Source organism: Hippopotamus amphibius, chromosome 9 (genome assembly GCF_030028045.1).
Source record: "Hippopotamus amphibius kiboko isolate mHipAmp2 chromosome 9, mHipAmp2.hap2, whole genome shotgun sequence".
NCBI lineage: Eukaryota > Metazoa > Chordata > Mammalia > Artiodactyla > Hippopotamidae > Hippopotamus > Hippopotamus amphibius.
In genome coordinates, this window is record NC_080194.1 from 39794661 (window position 1) to 39817215 (window position 22555).

Consider the following 22555-nt stretch of genomic DNA (forward strand, 5'->3'; position numbering starts at 1 on the left):
TGGCATCTAGAGATAAAACAAAATGCAAGGTAACATATACATTAGCACATCTATTTATGAATGGAATAATGGAAGTTTTGAACTTATGCCTGTCACTCAAAAATGTAGTCATGGAATGCTATTCTCAATGTCTCAAAATAATTCCGTGTACCCAGTTAGGATTCAATACATAGGGGTCTTTTAGAGGTAAGCTTGTGCTTCCACACTGCTGCTTTATAGAAGGAAGCACAGATGATAACTTAGATAATCTACTATCTACTATCTTTGATTAGACTGGAGAATGAGTGAATTTGCTGATAAAGAGATATTTAGGAAACCTATAACCACCACTTTCCCCATTTGTCCATATACAACATAGCTGTTGCCATAATTCAAAGCAATCTTTATGCTATCATAATGTGACATTATCAGGCATAAGGTGTGTCTCAGTTAACATCAAATCATTTAGTTGGTTTAGTTGCTTCCACAGTATAAAATGAGCAGAATACTGGAGATATAAAGTCTTTAATATATGGTCCTTTTATTTCATGTTTTATATAATAGTGGAGTGCATAAAGCAAGTAAATGAATACTTTCCAAAAAATGTAATATTTGTACTCAACATGCATAAAAGATATATGGGTGTTGCAAAGGAGGGGTTATTAACTATTTGAAGTGGACAGCTAAGAGAGTTGGAGAATGTCCATCAGGGATTAACAAGATACATGGAAGCTTATCAAGTAGACAAGGGAAAGTAGAATCAACTCCAAAGGTAAAGTAGGTTTAAAGCCATAGAAAAGTAAAACCAGGTAGTATGATCCCAGAGCTGCTAGAAGTCCTGGAACACACTGAAGGGAAGTCGTGGCAGGATGGGGGGCTGAAAAGAGATCAGCAAAGGATACAGAAAGAATTGTGTTTTTTTTAACACAGACTTTTTAAAAAAATTGTTAATTTATTTTTTTGAGTAAGAGGATGGTAAGATTTTTAAGCAAACTAATCACGTTTGACTTTTGAAGGATAGCTAATGATGTAAGATAGACTTTATAAGGAAAAACTTATGGCATAAACTATGCCATAAAATATGTGGGCATTATTGAATATCATAGCTGAAGGAGATGGAGATGGATGAGACTTGCTGTATTTGATAGATATCAAATAATTCAAGTCAGCAAGATTTAATGGCTGCTTGATGTCACCGTTAAAGTTGCAAGGTCAGGGAGTGAAGGTAACTCTGAGATTTTTGGTCTAAATGACTGTGTGACTGCTGTTGCCAGCAAATGAGATACAATTAGATGGTCCGGGAGCTTGGTGGGAAAATGTGAATTTTTTTTGGATATCTCGAATAGAGATTACTTAATACATTGTATAAACACCTATATTTAATCCATAACAGGTAGTCTAGAAAGCAGCATGGGTTCTACTAGCACCATGCTTTCTGATGGGGCAGATTCCAGGCAGGGGACTCTGCTAACTGACCCAGATGCAGGGAAAATGCCAAATCCCTGGTGGCAGAAGGAACATTGTATCTGTATGTTTCAGAAACAGATATAATGACAGATCAACAGGAAGCTAGGAAAGTGTGGGCAGGTGTTTGCACTTGCCTAGCAGTCTGTCTGCTGAATATAGAGTAATGAACAATCTAATTGATTTCATTCAAAATAGGCCTAAAATAAGAGTAGGAAGACTCTCCAGAAGTCTCTCTTGAAGTCATTCTCTGCAATTTCCTGTGTTACACATCTTGTGCCCTGAAGAGAATCCGGTGCCTTTAGGTCAAAGCTATTAATACTTAACATTTTCTCTTTGTATTATCTTACAAGTAAATTCATTGACAACTAAAGACATATATTTGTTAATATCACAGACAATTAAGCTTATCTTTTATCCTAAGGAATTTTCTTAAAGAGAAATCATGTTTATATTTCTATGTATATTGTTTTCCTTGCTGTACACATAGTCTTCTGCCGAACAGTCCTTTGGGTTTTTGGGTCTTTCAAAAGAAGGGAAAATTATGGAACATGAAAAAAACCTAAAAAACATATCAAGTACTCTTCTTATTAAATTTAACTTTTCACATTTTAAACATTCAGTACTCCTAGTTTCTTGCCCCAAGTTCTTATCTCTATCTGAGTTTATGACTTATTTCTGATGTAGCAATCCACTAAGCCTAGGTTACTGTATTCTGGATAAGGTTTAAAATCTAAAGTCACCTGAAATACTTTTAATGACTATTTCAAATCAAAGAATTCTTATTCTCTTACAAGGAAACACCCCAGATACTGACATAGGCCCAGAGTCACATATTTTAATAAGAGAATGCACATATCATAACCAGAAAGTTTTCCTCTATACATATCATGTTTGAAAACTCAAAGAAAAAAGTATTGTCAATTGTTCATTAACATTTAATGAACTTTCCTATCAGTAGAATCCAGGAGCAGGAATCTAGATATTAGAGCAATTAGAATTTTTTTAAAAGCTGTCTTATGAAGACTGGGGTGTGCATCCCAGAATTATGATACTAGGAGGAAACGGGGTCCTAGGAAGGTTAGGGGGCAGTTATCACAACAAAAGGAGAAGGTCAGAGCAAGAATCATAGGAAGATATTTGTGATAATGAGACCTTGAAGACTGAATTGTAGTTGCTTCCTTCTTACTGCCGTTAAGACAGGATGGATACCAAAGCCAGAGGCAAGACTAGGACCCAGGGGTGAGCAGAACACCAACCAACTGAGCTTATATTATCCCATTAAATGTAAATGTGTTCATTTATAGCAATGTTTTACTTATCTGAAAGAGTAAAGAAATAAAAATTTCAAGAGAAAATTGGTGGGCGTGGCAGGTAACTTATTTGCAACTCATTTTCATCAGTTAAAATGCTAAACTAGTTTACATAGAAATCTTTTAAAAACAAATTACATGTGGTAACTTTTACAGGATGTTGAATAAAATTAACTTCTTTTGATGGCTCAGAAGAGCCAGTTCATCCTTATTACTTTATTTCTTTTTAAACTTTTAACCTTATATTGGAGTATAGTTAATTAACAATGTTGTGTTGGTTTCAGTTGTACAACAAAATGATTCAGTTATACATATATATGTATCTATTCTTTTTCAAATTCTTTTCCCAATTAGGTTGTTACAGAATATTGAGCAGAGTTCGGGAAGAAAAAAAAGACCTTAAAAGACATTATTTCTTAAAACACAGTATGGGCTGAAAAAAATTGGGTGGCTTAACAAATGTAGTTACATAAGTACCTATTTTTGACTTACATAGAAAGGCCAAGTTGTGGAGGTATAACCGTTGCAAAAATTTGTATTTAGAGAATATATATTTAAAATTTTAATGGCCTGTTTACATTGTTCCTCTGTTTTCAGCTGTCATTCCTCACTTTAAGAATATGCTTCTGATGTACTTATGTCTTCTGATTATCTTTAAGATCTTTTCTGAAATAAAAATACATTAACCAAGAATGAGGATGGGAGTTTGTTTTTAGTGTTCACAAGAATTTTGTTTACATTTAAACTACTTGTATTTCTTATTCTGTTTTCCTGATTATTTGGTTAAGTTGTCTGTGAGCTAGTATATTGTTAAAACTGCAGTTGCCTTTTGTTTAACCTGTTAATTATTGTGCACATGTATGTGTGTGTGTGTTTCTGTGTGTTCCTGTGTATTTCTGTGTGCATTTTCACACGTGATCAAACATTCCCTAAGAATAGTGGCCATTGTGTTCTTCAGACTATTTATATCACACAACCCAGAAAAATCCTAGGCATAAAGAAGCAGAGATTTTTAATCACTACCTACTTATTACTTAGTAGATAATAAAAAATAAAAGAATAGAATACAATAAAACTGTACAGGGAGGAGAAAATTTTAAAATAACAATTCAATCTTCTTAATTGCAGATGAAGATATTGGGGTTCAAAATGGTGAAGTGATTTATGCATGGGCTAACAGGAGTTTTAGAGAAAAGCCAGCTCTTCAGACAGGCTGTTATAGAGTGTCCGGACTCTCCACATAAGGACCATGGAAATATCACTCTGTCGTCATGCTTTTTGCCCATAGGGGGTTCCCCTGGCTATTTTGTATCTGAGCACGGGAACTGTCCAATTTTAACATGGCAGACAACACTACACATTGCTACATCTCATCTTTCTTCCTGGTTGGTATTCCAGGTTTGCAAGAGTTTCACTGCTGGATTGGCATCCCTGTCTGCCTCCTGTTTTCCCTGACTCTGCTGGGGAACAGCATAATCATCATTACTGTCAAACTAGAGCCGAGCCTCCACCAGCCTATGTATTTCTTCCTTTGCATGCTGGCGATGAATGACATGGCCCTTGCCTCTTCCACAGCCCCCAAGATGCTTGGCATCTTCTGGTTGGATGAACATTGGATTGACTTTAATATCTGCCTAGTACAGTTGTATTTCATCCACACAGTTTGCATAATTGAGTCAGGCCTCCTAGTTGACATGGCCTTTGACCGCTATGTAGCTATTTGCATCCCTTTACGGTATACAACCATCCTGACAACACCAATGGTCATTAAAATAGGTCTAGTCAGTGTGGTCCGAGCTATTCTTATGGTTTTACCCTGTCCTCTTCTCATTAAGAGGCTACCATATTACACCAAATATGTCATCAATCATGCCTATTGTGAGCACATGGCTGTGGTGAAATTGGCCAGTGCAAACACCTTCATTAACAGAGCATATGGCATCTCTGTGGCCCTTTCAGTGATGGTATTGGACCTAGGGCTCATAGCTACCTCCTATATCAAAATTCTTCGGGCAGTCTTCCGGCTCTCCTCCCAGAAGGCCCGCTCAAAAGCACTGGGCACCTGTGTTGGCCATGTCTGCACTATACTTGTTTCGTACACACCTGCACTCTTTAGCTTTCTAACCCACCGCATTGGCAAGAAGGTGCCTCCAAGTGTCCACATAATTTTTGCAAGTTTGTACCTTCTGGTGCCGCCCACAGTCAATCCCTTGGTATATGGTGTCAAGACCAAGCAGATTCGTGACCGAGTGATTGGTCTCTTTTTCCCAAACAAGAAAATTTCCAAAAACTAAGATATTTAAAAACAAACCCATGTTGGTAGAATCTGTTTCATGAAGTCATGGTACATTAACAGTAGTTACAGCCTTGTCCCCGACATGCTATTACTTGATTCAGCTATGTTTTTCATCAGGAATACTTGATGCTGTACATTTATTTTTTTCTCTATTTTCAATCTTTTATATTTTTGCTTTCTTTCCTTTAGAAATGAAGGTGTGTTTCTTCATTGGAAGGTTTCAATAAATGTTAGCAATAATGGTTACTTATTATTAACATTATATCATATTCTATATTTATCAATATTTTATAATATCCACACATGTGAAATGAATAGGGTAATTATTGTAACAATTTAAAACTTCTCAATACATTGGACAATGAGATTCATAAAAACAGTTTTTCCCCCCAATTTGAATTGTTACATGATTTATTTAAAAATTCTTGAGTAAACAAAAAATCATTATTTTCAAGTTTCTTTTACTTATTATTTTAGTAGTAATGAATTAACATGCAAAAAATGATCACTGTGTGTTTGTTTAGTAAGCCCCTTATATGCATTTATTCCTTTAGCTCATAAAACTGTAAAGTGAGCCAGGTGTTATTCTTATTCTCATTGTATCAATTAGGAAACTGAGACACAAAGAGGTTATTATGTAAGTTGCATGATGTAACTTACACCTAGGAAGCCACAACATAGACTTTGAACCCAGGGACTCTGGCTTCAGAATACATGGTCTTCAGCCTGATATATTGTCCACCAGCCAGAAATCCATGCTATAGTTTCCTCCATACGGCAATCTTATACTTACTATTCACTTTGAGAATGGAAGTGTTTTTCTCTAAGTATTTTATATTTATTCCCCTACATCTGCTCTTCTTTTAGATATTGTGATAGATTTCTTGAGTGTTCCTCAAACCCCTTATAACTGATAAATTCTATTATAATATTTTGGCAACCCCCCCCCCACCCTCACTCTGCCCCAAGCCCACCAAGCAAGAGTCACTTCTACTTTACTAGAGAAATGTTCAATCAGTGCAGCCTAGTAACGTCATTTTGGGTGGGCCGTAACCCTTGAAGGGTCTGAAAAAATCCTACTTATCTGTATTCAGTTCCCTTTTCTTTAGCTTCAGAGAATATTAATTCTTCAGTCGCAGTCATCAAGTGAAAACAATTCACTTCTTAATTAAGAATATTGATTTTATTATGCATGGAGCACAGAGGATACTACATTAGACATATCTATAAATGATCTGTGCAAAACATCTTTTTACTTTTAGATTGTTTCATGGAATGAGAGTTCATTGAGTTGGAAACTGCTGATTTTTGACAAATATTGGAATATATTTTTCAAATATTCATCGGACGTTTGTGTGTTTTCAAATGAATTAGCTCCCCTAACCTTTGACCTTGCATGTACTTCTGCTATAGCCATATTCTTATTTATTTATGACTGTGTATGTATTTTATTAACTTTTGTTTGACATATTGCAAATAGCTATGATTCCTTACAATAATGTAAACCTCCATTTTTTTTCAATGAATATACCTCAAATGGCTGTGTCAGATGTTTTAGAGCTAGAGTTCTAGGGGAGAAAGGCTAAGTTCAAATATTGCTTCCATTACTAAAGACTGGGTGAGTTTCATTTTTAACTTTAAAAATTCTGAGTTTCATCATTGATTAATTGTAGGAAATAATTTTTATACTCTATAGTATCAGAGCGAGGATTAAATGAAATGATGAATGGGACATAATTATCACAGTAATGAACAAAATCTTCTTTCATATGTACCAGGGACAGTGCCATGATAGGCACTGAAAATATGAAGATCAATTAGCTAAGATTTTTTTTTCCAAATACCTAAATAGAGCTCTGAACTATTAAGATATCTCATTTCTTTATCCAACATGTCCAAATGTGGACATTTTGCACTTATTCACCCACCCAAACTGTCCTCCAAAATTTATTACCTCAGTGTGTAACACATCAGATCACTGAAATCAGTGAGAGAATCAGCTAATGCCATAAAGTATTTATTAAGTTTCAAATATATGCCCAAATACATGAGAAACTAAGTGATAAAAAAAGAAGTGAATGGGTTTCATAAAAAGGAAAAAAAATCAGCATCTATCCCAGATAATGTATAAAAGATAAATTCAAAACAACATAGTTTAAAAATTGTGCAGATGATTATGAACACCAAAAATAACAGTGTGTCTGAGGAGAAGGTTGGAGGAGATGCCAAGAAAAGGATAAATTGACTTCTGAAGAGTAATGATAACATTACCAGGTGACAAAGGTTTCCAAGTAGAAGTAACCTCACAATGGAAGTGAGTAGACATCATAAGAAGAGTAAAAATACATCCAAAAGAGAGTGATGTCATACCAAAAAAAAGGAAGACAAAACCTAAAGAAAAAACATATAATTAGAAAAGCAGTAGGGACATCCAATAAGAAAAGATCTAGTCTGCAGCACTGTGAAGGTCATAGGTCACCTTGGGAAATAAAGAACAGTATAACGGGAATGGTGAAAGGGCCATACAATCTTGTATACAATGAATGACCTTGGCTCCAGGTGGTAGATCTAGCCCCAAACCTGAATTTATTTAATTAATTGCTAATGTGTCAGGCCCATGGGGCAACCTGTACCACACAGGCTAAAGTCAGCTTGCTGCCTCTTTTTGTAAATAAAATTTTATTGGATTATCACCATGTGAAATTTTCACCATTAATATATGTATTGGTCAATGGAAGCTTTTGCCCTATAGGGGCAACGCCGAATAATTAGGACAGAGATCATATAAACAAAAAAGGCTTAAAATATTCACTGTCCATCCCTTTGCATGAAAAGTTTGCTGCTCTATAATTTAGAACAACAATTCACTACATTATAATGTCATAGTCTCTTATACTCCTGAATAGTTTTTTTATTGATCTACAATTTAGTTTGAAACTTTCTATCAAAATTTTCTACAGAACCATGTTATAAAAGTAACAAAAGCATTTTAGCTACAGCTAAACTCTTGATCTGATATAGGTCTGTTTTATCATTCACTGCTTCCTATATATACACATTCATGTGGAAAATTTAATTTAGTTTAGTTCCAGGAACATACAAAAAATTTCAACGACCAAAATGGGCATACAGAAACAAATGGTATCCTTTGAGAAATTAATAGCCTTTCCATTTTACTAATAGCTATAGTTGTGAAAATTTACTTTAAAATTTATCTTACTTGGCTATCATCTCAGCTCAAAGAAAGTAAATATGTAAAGCACTAATGGGAATATATTTATTATTTATCTCATCCATTATGCACAGAAATTTCATAATTATGATTCAAGTGTATCTTTATTTATCTCTGTCTATTGATTTATCTACCTATCATATCTATCTATATCTATAGATATAGACATAAATATATGTAGTATTCTGTCTAGACATTTAGGTCAGCATAACCCTAATAACAAAGACAGAAGAATACATTGAAAGGGTCAATTAGACCAATATCTCTCATGAATATAGATGCATAAAGCTTCAACAAAATTTTAACAAATAAATTCCAACAATATATTAAAAATATTACATTACATCCAAGTGGGATTTATTCCAGGTGTGCAAGACAGGTTCACTATTTGGAAATCATTGAATGTTATCCATCACATCAACAGGCTAAATAGGAAAATCTTATGGTGATATCAACTGATGCAGTAAAAGCTATTTGTGTGTGAGGAAGGATAAAAATCCAACAGCCATTAGAGGGGGTGGATATAAACCCTTTCAGCAACCCAGGATTAGAATGTAACTCTTAAAGTTGGTAAAGAACACCTACAAAAAATCCTACATCCAACGTTATATTTAATGGTGAGAAAATGAATATCTCCCCCCCAAGATCAGAAATAAGACAAAGATACCACAACTCACCATTCCTATTAAAACATCATACTTCAAGCCCTGACTAGAGTGGTAGTACAAGGAAATGAAAGGTATATAGATTTAGAAGAAGGAAATAAAACAATTTGTCCACAGGTGAATAGATGAAGTTCATGAGATTTTTTTTTAGGTCAATAAAATTCTCTTGTATGATACTGTGATGGGAAATACTTGATATTATACATTTTTTTAAAACTTAGAACTTGATAGCATAGAGTGGACCTTAGTATACACAGTTAACAATAATTGTTTAGAAAGTTGGAGGATGCCCAGAGGGAATATAGACAGTAAAAAAGTAATCTAGTTGTATAGCAGATGTGTGAAATAACCTCACTGAAGGCAATGATGGGAAAAGGTACTGATCTAAACTTCGGAAATGAGTGAAGTATAGAAATAAAGGCAAAAGGAACTGCCTATAAACCCTTTACTCTAGTTTATAAAGTGGTTTACCACAGGGTCAAAAATTAACAAATTTGACAAGGGTTTACCAGTGTAATGGAAATTAACAATTCAGTCATGGTGACAGATGGTTGACGCCCCTTCCGTTGGAGAGGGAATTTATGGATAAGCAAGGAGAAGCTAGAAAGAGTTATGTGGTAATAAATGAAAGTGGCAGATATTAGTAAGAACTCAAAATTAACTTAATTTAGATACAAATGTTCACATATAGAAATATTTACAGATATATGTGTTTACATGAATTAGCATACACACAAAATTCCTTGCTCTATCACCTGAGAGTACCTAAAAGAAAGACACTCAGGTAACAAGAAGTATAACTATGACCCTGTTCAGGAAATAAGCAAGATGAGCCTGAAGCAATTTTAATGCCTTAATGCCATAAAATAAGAAGTGCTACATACACACATACACACACACACACACACACACACACACACACACACACACACAGTGAGGGGTATGTCAGAAAGAAATGGAAGCCAAATGAAAGAGCGCCCAATGGTACAACTTGAGCAAAATAAAGTAACATTGGATTATAACCCAAATTATGATGAAAATACTCTAAATTCATACTGATATAAATACATTATTGAATAAATTAATAAGCAGGGGAGAATAAATCAATATGCATGTAGAAGAATTCCAAACAATTTATTAAATTATGTAGCTACTCTGTCCTAAAAGAAGAGAAACATAAATCCCTACTTCTTAAGTGTGGGCTGCCTATCATGATTTTCTTCCCTAAAATACGGTATGGAAATGGGAATTTTAAAAAATAACTTTACAGTAGATAAATCTGACAAACACTACCTCAGACAAGTAACCAAGTCAACATAAACAGTGGGCAAATTGTGTTCATAGTATGTAACCTGGGTATTTGACCAAAATGGCACTATCATGTATATGATCTTCCTCCTAAAAACTCATAATCCCAATCTAATCATGGGAATAACATCACCTAGATTTCACTAGAAGGGCTTCCTATGAAATACCATAATAGTACTCTTCCATACTGTCAAGGTTATTAGAAACAAGAAAAGTTTCAGAAATTTATAGCCAAGAGAATCTTAAAGAGACATTACAACTAAATGCAATGTGGTATCCTAGATAGGATTTGGGTCAAAAAAAATAGGTAGAAATTAAGAAATTGGAATAAAATATGGACTTTAGTTAATCATAATTAATCAAGATCAGTTCACTAATTGTAACAAATATATCAAAATAATAAGAAAAACTGGGTTCAGGGTCTACGGGGACTTTAAGTAGTATATTTAAATTTCTGTAAATCCACATATGCCTCTAGTATAAAATGCATAAATTTGCCTTTCAATGCAGAATTAAACATCTGAACCTTCTTAGTGCTCAGATGATCGTAAAACGGAAAATAATTTACCTTGAATTTGATGATAATTAGAATGATAATGAGGAGGAGGAGGAGAATTACTGCAATCAAAACTAGATGACAAAAATAGTACATTGCCATTGGAATTCTTAACTTTATACTGATTTTATTGTTTTTAAAGAACTCCATGCAATTAATACTTTTATTCAGAGGCTAATCACTTACATTTAAGTGTGTTCTTCAAAACCATAATCTAAAAAGAAACATGTACCGTAATGTTTATTGCAACACTATCTACAATAGCCAGGACATGGAAGCAACCGAAATGTCCATCAACAAATGAATGGATGAAGAAGATGTGGCATATATATAAAATGGAATATTACTCAGCTATAAAAAGGAATGAAATGGAGCTATATGTAATGATGTGGATAGACCTAGAGTCTATCATACAGAGTGAAGTAAGCCAGAAAGAGAAAAACAAATATTGTATGCTAACTCATATATACAGAATCTAAAAAAAAAAAAAAATTGGTACTGATGAAGCCAGTGACAAGACAAGAATAAGGATGCAGATGCAGAGAAAGGACTGGAGGACATGAGCTTGGGGGGGCCTGGGGGTGAAGGGGAAGCTTGGACGAAGTGAGAGAGTAGCATAGACATATATATACTACCAACTGTAAAATAGATAGCCAGTGGGAAGCTGCTGTATAACAAAGGGAGATCAACTTGATGATGGATGATGCCTTAGAGGGCCAGGACGGGGAGGGTGGGGGGGAGTCAAGGGAGGGAGGGAATATGTGGATATGTGTATAAATACAGCTGATTGACTTTGGTGTACCTCAAAAACTGGTACAAGAGTGTAAAGCAATTATATTCTGTTAAAAAAAATAAAAAATAAATAGAAAAATAAAAATGTTTGGGGGAAAAAGTGTGTTCTTCAGAAATTTTTTTTTCCTTGAAAGATTGTAGAAAGATCTTTACTGACTGAACCACAAACAAGTCTTCATGATTTTTTTTAATATCATCTATTGATGAATAAATCCTCTACCCATAAAACTGAAAATAAGTAGGAATTAGAGCCACATTGTCTTGAATGGAAACTTACAACTCTGTATTTCAGCACACAAACTTGGAAAGCAGACTTTCACCAAGAACAAATGTTTCTCAGAGTGACATTTTTGTAGTTTGATATAAAGTTGGATGAGGAGAACTCAAGAAGCATCCGTAAAATAGAAAGCCTTGGACACTCGATCTCGAATCTGTTTGGTCTTCACACCATACACAATAGGATTGAGCAATGGGGGAAAAAGCAGATAAAGATTGGATAGAAGAATATGAATGGAAGATGGAATATGGAAACCAAACCTGTGTGTAAAGAAGGAGAAGAAAGCCAGTAGATAAAACTCAAGGAAGACACAAATGTGAGCAATGCAGGTGTTAAAAGCTTTGAGTCTAGCTTCCTTTTGAGGAAGATTGAAGACAGTAATAAATATTTGAATGTAGGAGAGTGTGATGAAGACTATGTCAAATCCAAGTATACTGAAAGCCACAAATAGACCATGGATCTTGTTGACCCGAACATCTTCTGCTGCCAACTTCACAATGGCCATGTGCTCACAGTACGAATGGGAGACCACAGTGGTCCGATAGTGTTTCAGCCGGCATTTGATGAGAATGAGACATGGAGCTGCAAAGATGGCTGCTCTGAGTGTCACTCCCACCCCAATCTGAGTGACAAGTTTGTGGGTAAAAATGGTTGCATGTCTCAGAGGATCACTGATGGCCACGTAGCGGTCCAGGGCCATGGCCAGCAGAACACCTGACTCAGTACACTGGAAGGTGTGGATGAGCCATATCTGAAAGAGACAGGCATCAAAATATATTTCTCGTAAATGGAACCAGAATATTCCTAACATCTTTGGTAGCATGCAGGTACTGAGGGTAATATCGGTGGCTCCAAGCATTGCCAGGAAGAGATACATGGGCTCATGCAGGCTGCGCTCAGATTTGATGATGACCAGGATTAGGAAATTCCCACACAGAGAAACAATGTACATGGCACAGAAGGGAATGCCAATCCAGAACTGCAGAGACTCCAGGCCAGGGATCCCAATCAGCGTCAGCACCGAGGGCATGAGGACTGTGCCATTGAGCTGGAGCATGTTGGCTTAGAACTGCCTGATTAATGTTTTTAATTTTGTCTTGGGTTTCTCTCTTCTGTTATTTGTTCTCATCTAGATCTATAGAAATTTTCAGAATTGGAAGTTGAATGTGGCTTTTAAAGGACAATTTGTCAAACACATGTTTACTGATGACACAAGTCTAGGAATGCATATACAGGCTCCGGAGATTCTCTCTCCCTACCCCTCTCTCTCTTTCTCTCTCTTGCAACACAAAGGCACATAAATACACACAAAATTCAATATGCAAAAGAGACCCACACATGACTAGTGTTGTATGTAAATCTGTGTGCATTTGTAAGTTAAAGAATGTTAGAAAAGTGACTCATAGGATTGTTGAGACTAGGAAAAGTGTTCGTTACGTGAGAGTCATTTTTTATCCTTGATGGTCTCTCTAAGTCTCTTTCACTCTCTAGGTCTGTCTTTGTTCTCTGTCTCTGTCTCTCTCTCTCTTTCTCTTCCTCTTTCTTTGATTTTTTATTTCTGTCTCTCCAATATAGTCAAGAGCAGTATGTTTGTCTTTCTACTTCTGATGTTACATGGTGGGTAACCTCACTGTTGAATGACTGTAGCTGGATGGGGAAGTCCTTCTATTTGCTTGACATTCTATTATTATGATTCAATATAGCTTCACCAACCATGCAGCCAATATAGCTCTGTAGGTCAGGATGCCTGTAAAGAGATCTATTATTATGTGTAATTGGATATGGAAAAAAAGACGTTTTTCTTTATAAAAAAAAATGAATAACCTACCATTCCTTCAAACTCAGTCATACATTTAGTGATTTAATGGCATATAGGACATGCATTTTAGTATGTACTATCAATATTGTTGCTTTGCTACCTTTAAATTAACCCTCCTGGAAACCTAATGTTGGTCATACAGAAATGTATCTTAGAAGTAAAAAACATTACATTTTGCAATTTGTCTTACACTTTGCTTATAATTGGTTTTCCTTTAGATTTCTTCCTGCACCCAATATCTTTGCCACCTGACATATATCATTTTATTGTTCAAATTTCAGCTCAAGAATCATGTCCTCTATGAAGCATCTGGTGATGTTTTTAAGCAGAATTCCAAATTTTTTCTTTGTGCCCTAAATGTAAGACAGTTAATATTTATTAATGTGCCCTAGTAAGAACTAATTAATTGAGTAGTTTACTTTCGCAGAAGCTGTTTGATATTAAAAAAACACATTAAATTTAATGTGGATGCAAATCCATTTGTCCTGCTTTCAGGAGCATACCTGCATGAGTAAGGACAGGGTTGTAGGAAATCAGAAAAAATGAAGAACCAGTTTAAGAAAAATGCTAAGAATCTTAGCTTTGATGTGTAATATTTCTTCATTTTCATTTCAGCATTATTATTATATATTCACCTGAGTCAGAATACATACCTATGCTAATGAAAGCTCTGAAGATTCATTATGGAATAAGGAAGAAAAGAAAGGTGAAAAATGTTCATTAGACAAAGAGGTACTTGTGTCTTACATCAAATTCTGACAACAGAATTATTATTTCTCTTTAAGGATTTCTGCTCAGAGTGATTCCTTGTGAACAATTACAAGGTGCAATTCCCCCACCCTCCCTTTAATCCTTTCTAAATATTTCTCTATCTAGATCTCAGAGGCACCTATGAGAACACATGCTCATGAGTTTAACTCTCCAACCTTCTTATGTGCATTCACCTACTCATGTGGTGTTGCTATAAACAGTGCAGTTATAAACAAATCATTTTCAATGAGGCAAACATAGCGTTAGCAGTTGGGCAAGACTATGATGCTATTCTCCTGAGGAAGAGAGAAGTGATAAATTATATTCCCTGTAGTCAACACAATTTAATCTACTGCTTTTTTAAAAAAAAATGGGGGATGAAGATGGGATACAAAAAAATAAATCCAAGCCTCCTTGGCCTCTATTCTCTGAATCTCAGTGACATCTTTTCGTGTCCTACAGAGTTTTGGCAGAAAAAATCTGTCTTTGGCTGCCATTCAAGCTTGAGATTGTAGTAACAAACAGGTTAAGAAATGCTATCATATAGCAGACAGGTTTTTTTTTTTCTTTCCTGGCTTTAAACAAATTCTAAAATCAAATATATAAACAGTGGGAAGAAGAAGTCAAAACCAATTCCAGGAACATACCCAAGGATATTCTGACACTCATATCCATTTTTATAAAGCTGAAAAAGAGAAGTAGACATGGTTTTTCCAACAAGAGCTGATATAAACACCTGAACTATCTATTTGGACTCATGGATTTTTTTTTTTTTTCACATATAACTGTCCTTTAATCTAGAAATCATCCCTGGTGGTGGTCAAATTTGACCGAATATTGGTAGGTAACTCCCAATATCCAGAATCAGCTACCCAATCTTCCATTTGAATTAGCTTATTGTTATTATACCAGAAAACTATTATTGTAGACAAAAGTGAATTAAATTGGGTTCTAATCCCTGTACTGTGTCCAATATATGCATTTAAAACTATTTTTTCAGAGTATCCTGTACTATTAAAAGGTGGTTAATATAGACTTTGGTGTTTTAAACAGTAAAAGGGTTGTTGACCTGGGGAGGGTATTTTTTGGTTTCTGAAGGAAAGAAAATAAGGTACTTTTACTGCTATTGCTGTTATTATTATTATTATTATTATTATTATTATTATTATTATATAAGCAAGCATACCACAAAGTTAAGAACTCTACAGTATCATAATTCTATCTCACTAGAAATAGTCCTATTGTAGAGGTAACTTATTTATATTTATCTTTCTGGTTTCCTAGTCCCTAGGGAGGAGGAGGAGTCCTGAACATTCAAAGCCATTTCTAGTATAATCTTGGATAACAATACTTCCCATTCCTCATGACTCTTTTTCATGACTTCTTTGGACCTACTTCTCATATCTGTAAAATGACAGCATTGGCCCCCTTAATCTTGAAATCCTTAGTCTGCTATGCCTTAAATTTCCACAGTTATGTGAGCTTACCAAGAATCTTTACATGCACACAGAGCACCTGAAGAAGACCTTCAGGTCAGGAAATGTGATGGAAGTCATGAAGGGTCATGTGAAAGGGTCTTCATCTTCATTATAGAAGGTGACACTGATTGACTAGAATAGATGATCTAGAATAGATTACATAAATACGTATAACACATAACATTAGGTATGTATACATATATACATACATTTTTGGATATGTCATAATTCATAAACACATGAGATAGACATATATGTGTATATCTATATTTCATGTTGTTTATAATATACATATCTATACATACTTTTTCCCAATGCCCATAGTCATTAATGTAAACCAAGAGCAGTTTTTCAAATATGGTGCATGATACATCTGTATTTAATTCTCTGAATGGAGTGAGGAGGTTGGAGGAAGAAGGGCAGATTTGCAATTAGATAAAGAAGGCTAGGAGATTACTCTAAGACTGGATTTGCTCCTTAACAGTGTAAACATAATCCATTTTATTTGTTAAAGATCTGTGATAAAATAAATCTATGGATTTTTAATCCATCGAAACTTGTTATCCTAGATCTTGGCCTCTTTTTGTATGCCATTAAACACATTATTTAAATGTGTGAAGACCTTTCTCTCCTTTATGGAACCCATAATTCTTGAAATGATAAAAACAATGACATGTGGTGTATGAAAATTGCAGGACATATAGCACTAAATAAACAATAGCTAATGTGTGTATACAATTCAAAGTTTTTGATCATTGGGTAAAAATTTTTCAGCTGCATATTTAACACTGATTTCACATTTCTACAAATGATTCAGCAATTTCTATGTTATACTAAGCTTTTATAAATATAGGGAATCAATGAAAAGATATCTATGAAACTAATAAAATTTATTTTGAGACAAAAATTGCAATCATTTGCCATTTTCTTTAGCGTAAGACCAGTCAAAACTTATTCTTGAAATGTTTTCATTTTTCTAGGTATGATTTTTCTTTCATTATCCAAACCAAAAACGCACTTTCCAAAAATTTTGTCTCCACTTTCTTATAGTGAAATAAGAAATTAAAGATATTGTGAAGGAGACTCTGTCAGAGAATATTGAATTTCCCCCATCACATACATTAATACATTATACGTAAATTAAATTGAAAATATAAAAATTAATGTTATGCGGTATTTAAAGTTCTCAGAAATATTGAATATTTATGTTTTTATAGATTTAAAAATGAGACTTTTATAATGCAATCACAATTATTTTTGTATAAAACATCCTATTTACCTAAAAGCCATGTTACAAAAAACAAGAGTTAACTCATAAATACCAAAAAGTATATATTATTTGACTCTTATTGAGCCTAGAGTGGAACTGAAAGAAATAAAATGTGTGGATATAGGAGAAAACAGACTAAAAGACATATGTCACTAGTGTGACACGGACATCTATGAATCCACATTTTCTGCTAAATGGATGTAGGTTAAGAAAACATTCTTTGTACTAATTTTTCCCCAAAGTCAATATGCAGTTTCATGGTGCCATATTTTTGCCCAATGTGATTTATCTAACTAAAGAAGCATTCCTCTATTTCATAGGTAAGAACTTTACTTCCCTTAGACTTAACATTCTAACAAAACACCCCCAATATCATTGTTTTCTTTCCTTTTGCCATCATACTGAACTACCAGAAAGTAACATATGAAAAAATGCATTTTATTAAATTTTCCTCATTAAAAGTATGTAACTTATAGTTAATCAATGTCATCACAAATCCACCAAGCTATTGCTTGGAAAAGAACCATTGATACGATAAATCATTACCTCTCTGTGTGTCATGGAGGTACCATGCTGGCCATTTGAGAAAATGTAACTTTAGGTCATGTTTTCAGTTCAGTATTGTTTTCAGACATAATTTTGCATAAGTGAAAAATAGTGTAAAAAGTAAAACTTTATAAAAATATTTAGATGAGATAGTATTAACAATGTATGAATAAAAGTAAGGATGCCAAATGAGACTAATTTAGTGTAATCTAGAATTTGCAAAGTGGTGTTTTCCTAAAGTCCTCCAAGAAAGATTTGAAATTCAGCTGAAGAAATGAGGGCAATTTTAAGGACTAGAAAGCTTATTCCTGTAGAATGTGTGATATCGCTTACAGATAATGTGGTGTTTGGGGAATTAGAGATGTTAAGACCTTGTAGCAGACTCTGGTGATGTGACGTACCAACAGAACTCACAAAACCTACATCATAGGGTTCTGCAGCACTGGCAAAACATAGAGTTAATCTGTCCCTGTCTTCAAGGCAGTTTAAATCTAGTTGGAGAAAAATGATGTACACACAAACGAAAGTTATGACATGAAGTCTGTAAGTTTAAAAACATAGCTCATGTGATAAAGTCAAAATCACCAGAACAGAATTTGACAAACCTATAGATCCCTAAAATCAAGTGTCCTACCTTGTGGTGTAGCTTAGAGTTTGTTTGGCATCTTTGGGCTTATTTATATTGGGGAATTGCTGCTCAAAGGCCATCTCAGAAGACAAAGAAAATTAGAAAATACAACCACACACAAGCATGTTCACACACATATACACTGCCACACCCACATTATATAAATTACATCTACATTTATTTTTCTATATATCAACACACATTGAAAACCTTCAGGTTCACTGATGTCTTTAACAGAAATTCAAAACTACAGATTTCATTCTACTTGTCTCCTTTTTAATGTTTGTAATTTCCACCCCAAGGTGAGGAACAGACCTCCCATTTATCTCAGTTTTCAAGTTCATCACCTCCAACATGCATTAAAGATTTTGTAGGTTGCCATAAAGATGCAATTAGATTCTGAGTGGATTTTTATTATTATATTTATTCACTAAAAGTTTGCTCTGCTTATGCCAGTGTCAGCATTATATTAGGCATAGAAAATACGCAGATGAACTAGACAAGGTTTTTTTTTTTCTAGTTCTTACTTATAGTTGTCAAATAGATATCTGTACTAGGGAGCTCTATTTCCTTACATAAACATTAATGTAAGTGGATTTTATGTCATGTTTCCCCACAAGACCATCCTTCAAAAATCCCTATTTCAGTGAATAGCACACCAAGTCCATAAAAGCAGTAAAAGAGAGTCAGTCCAAGTCACTGAGAATTTATTGTGCCACATATATAACAAAAAGTGACACTAATAAAGTTAAATTATTAGACATCCAGTATAATCCCCAACACTACAGGTACATTTTAATTTAATATAGTTTGAACTGCACAGACTACTGTGGATTATAAAAACCACACTGAGCCCAAAAGGAAACCTCAGTTAAGTCATCCTGAGAAAGATGCCAAAAATAGTCTCAGCCTAATGCTGTAGAATGAAGACTATTTCACCAATACAGGAACCAGGAGCAGGGGCTCCAGGTAAAGGCACTATCACAATTAATGAGGAGGAAAGTAATAGAAATGAATACATCTGTTGAAGAGAAAAATGTCTTAAGAGAAAAAAAGCAGTCCAACTGTAAAAATTCTGACTTTTGGCACTATACAGATCATTGATCATATTTGGAATTAAAGGACAGTAAAGTATTAATGGTGAAGACCCCGCACAATTTTGTGTAGGACAGACGACCATAACTCCATGTAAAAAAAATCTAGTCTTAAAGCCTGAACACGTAAATATAATGAAAGTACTGTTGCAGAAATCGGTCCATTGAGAAACCAAGCACCACACTCGGCGGATTGGAGAACTCAGGTTTATTAAGCCGGTGGCCCCAGACTAGCTAACGCTCCAAAGTTCTGGGCCCCGAGCTCAGGGTGAGCTTCACTTTTATAGTACTCATGTTTACAGAGCATGGAAGTTTCCAAACAGAAACTTACAAGAGCAGGTGCAGAACATTCCATTTTTTTAGCAAAACATCTTAAAGTTACATTGAATTGTTAGGTCATCCTGCTTTTCTGTTTTTCTCAGTGCAGCAAGCATATTTCATAAAAGCAAAACAAGCATGGAGTTGTTTTTAGCTGAGTGTAAGTTTCTAACTTTCCTCTTCAGTACTACTTTTAGCCCTTGTAGATTCTGACACTATACTTCATAAACTATACAGAATGTTAATGTTTCAGGATCATATCAAGGAACATGACATGAATATAGACTAATCAGGAAGTAGTGTGTAGAATGAGGGAGAGGGTCCACATTCACACCTCTAAATATTCCACGTGCTGTCATTTGCCACCAGTTGGCTGTTTCTTTAGGCCATACTCATTACTCTTCCTGTATAGCTGTTTTGATCAGCTTGCATCTGACCTTTACCATTTAAATTCTCTATTTAAGGTTTCCATAAGAACCATTGTTTGCGAATCCACAAAAATATTTACAGTACAATGAATTTTAAGTTAATATATACTAATGCAAGTTCCTATGTAGGAATCCAAGGGCAGCAATTATTTTAAAAATTAGTTCCAGAGAAACACAAAAATAACAATAAAACCATGAGCATAAATTACAAAAAATATATAATCTCACTTGCAGATTTTTATTTTCCTTTATAGCGACAGTCATAAAACTTGCTATTTAAAAACTTATTTTACTTATTTGTAAGACCTCAACACAAAACAAACAAATACGTTAACTACTAATCACTCCACATTTACTTCAGTTGTCATAAATTCAAGTTTTTCTATTTGCGATTAATTTATAAGAACTCTACTATATATGTCCCTGTAGTAGGCTGTGTGAAATACTTTTTTAAGGAAATAAGAAAATATGACTACTTTTTGATGCATATATTGAAATCCCCAATCCCCACTTAATGCTTAATTTATGACCATTCAGTAAGGAACTTTAGGATGATGAAGTGTGATCATAAATGATAGTAGATAAAGGGCAACTTTAGTTTCATACACATTAGAATTATATAATGCATTATACTGAACTTCTTTTGCAGCCACAAAAATGTGACTTGATATGTTTTATTTTATTTTATTTTATTTTATGTTATTTTATTTTATATTTTTGACATGGGAAGACCTGGGGCCCTGGGACAGGGACGCAAGAGTGATGTATTTTAACATAGGCTAAAATATTACCATTTAATTTTGCTTTTAAGAAATGTCTGTTACTAAGAGCTGATTGAGCTTCAAAAATTTTTTCATAATTTTTGCATTTTATGAGGGTGAGTCAAAAATTATCCACACACTGGCTGTAGCATTTCTAAAGGCAGATTGTGCAGATAATTTTTGACTCACCCTCACATATCATGCATGGATGAGATATGATTAGTTCTCTGTGTTTCAACTAATTCTGTCTCCAAAACAAATGAAGATGTTTAAATAAGAGTTAAGGCCTTATTTTCTTGAAAGTGAAACCAGAACATTGTATTTCAGCACACAATGAACTTGAAAAAGCACAAACTAGCAAGAACATTTTTCTCAGTGCTTGTTGCGGTTGTTATTTGAGATAAAATAAGTGACAACTCAAGAAGCATGCTTAGTGTGGAAAATCTTGTACACTCGATCTCGAATCTGTTTGGTCTTCACACCATACACAATAGGATTGAGCAAAGGTGGGACAAGCAGGTAAAGGTTTGATAGAAGAATGTGAATGTAAGAAGGGATATGGAAGCCAAACCTGTGTGTAAAGAAGGAGAAGAAACCCAGCAGGTAGAACTCAAGGAAGACACAAATGTGGGCAATGCAGGTGTTAAAAGCTTTGAGTCTAGCTTCCTTTTGAGGAAGATTGAAGACAGTAATAAATATTTGAATGTAGGAGAGTATGATGGCAATTATGTCAAATCCAAGTATACTGAAAGCCACAAATAGACCATAGATCTTGTTGATTCGAACATCTTCTGCTGCCAACTTCACAATGGCCATGTGCTCACAGTACGAATGGGAGACCACAGTGGTCCAATAGTGTTTCAGCCGGCATTTGATGAGAATGAGACATGGAGCTGCAAAGAAGGCTGCTCTGAGTGTCACTCCCACCCCAATCTGAGTGACAAGTTTGTGGGTAAAAATGATTGCATGTCTCAGAGGATCACTGATGGCCACGTAGCGGTCCAGGGCCATGGCCAGCAGAACACCTGACTCAGTACACTGGAAGGTGTGGATGAGCCACATCTGAAAGAGACAGGCATCAAAATATATTTCTCGTAAATGGAACCAGAATATTCCTAACATCTTTGGTAGCATGCAAGTACTGAGGGTAATATCGGTGGCTCCAAGCATTGCCAGGAAGAGATACATGGGCTCATGCAGGCTGCGCTCAGATTTGATGATGACCAGGATTAGGAAATTCCCACACAGAGAAACAATGTACATGGCACAGAAGGGAATGCCAATCCAGAACTGCAGAGACTCCAGGCCAGGGATCCCAATCAGCGTCAGCACCGAGGGCATGAGGACTGTGCCATTGAGCTGGAGCATGTTGGCTTAGAGCTCCCTGGTTTAGAGCTTCTGATTCAAGGCGGTGGTTTGAGTTGAGTGTCTGTCTTGTTTCCTGTTCTCACCTAGATTCATACCAGCAGTGGTTAAATGTGGTTTCAAATGGCATTTTGACAGACATACTCATTTTTTGGTGGAGCAATTGAGTGGGTCCAGGAACAGATAGAGGCTCCCTACTTTATCTCAGATTTCAGT

At 34.9% G+C, this 22555-nt stretch overlaps 3 protein-coding genes across 3 annotated transcripts; 1 reads left to right on the forward strand and 2 right to left on the reverse strand.

Moving 5' to 3' along the window:
- Positions 1 to 4096: 4096 nt before the first annotated feature.
- On the forward strand, positions 4097 to 5050 carry LOC130829477 (olfactory receptor 52P1-like). The gene has a single exon (XM_057696030.1). It carries the CDS (start codon positions 4097 to 4099, stop codon positions 5048 to 5050), a length of 954 nt encoding a protein of 317 aa, XP_057552013.1.
- A 6938-nt stretch (positions 5051 to 11988) lies between these two features.
- LOC130861753 (olfactory receptor 52A5-like) lies at positions 11989 to 12939 on the reverse strand. Its single transcript, XM_057750922.1, has one exon. The coding sequence runs from the start codon at positions 12937 to 12939 to the stop codon at positions 11989 to 11991; it is 951 nt and encodes a 316-aa protein (XP_057606905.1).
- An 8452-nt stretch (positions 12940 to 21391) lies between these two features.
- On the reverse strand, positions 21392 to 22342 carry LOC130861698 (olfactory receptor 52A5-like). The gene has a single exon (XM_057750806.1). It carries the CDS (start codon positions 22340 to 22342, stop codon positions 21392 to 21394), a length of 951 nt encoding a protein of 316 aa, XP_057606789.1.
- Positions 22343 to 22555: the final 213 nt, after the last annotated feature.

What these genes read in the sequence shown, in the direction of transcription:
- LOC130829477 (XM_057696030.1), top strand. Translation starts at nt 4,097, where the DNA reads ATGGCAGACAACACTACACATTGCTACATCTCATCTTTCTTCCTGGTT.
- LOC130861753 (XM_057750922.1), bottom strand. Translation starts at nt 12,939, where the DNA reads ATGCTCCAGCTCAATGGCACAGTCCTCATGCCCTCGGTGCTGACGCTG.
- LOC130861698 (XM_057750806.1), bottom strand. Translation starts at nt 22,342, where the DNA reads ATGCTCCAGCTCAATGGCACAGTCCTCATGCCCTCGGTGCTGACGCTG.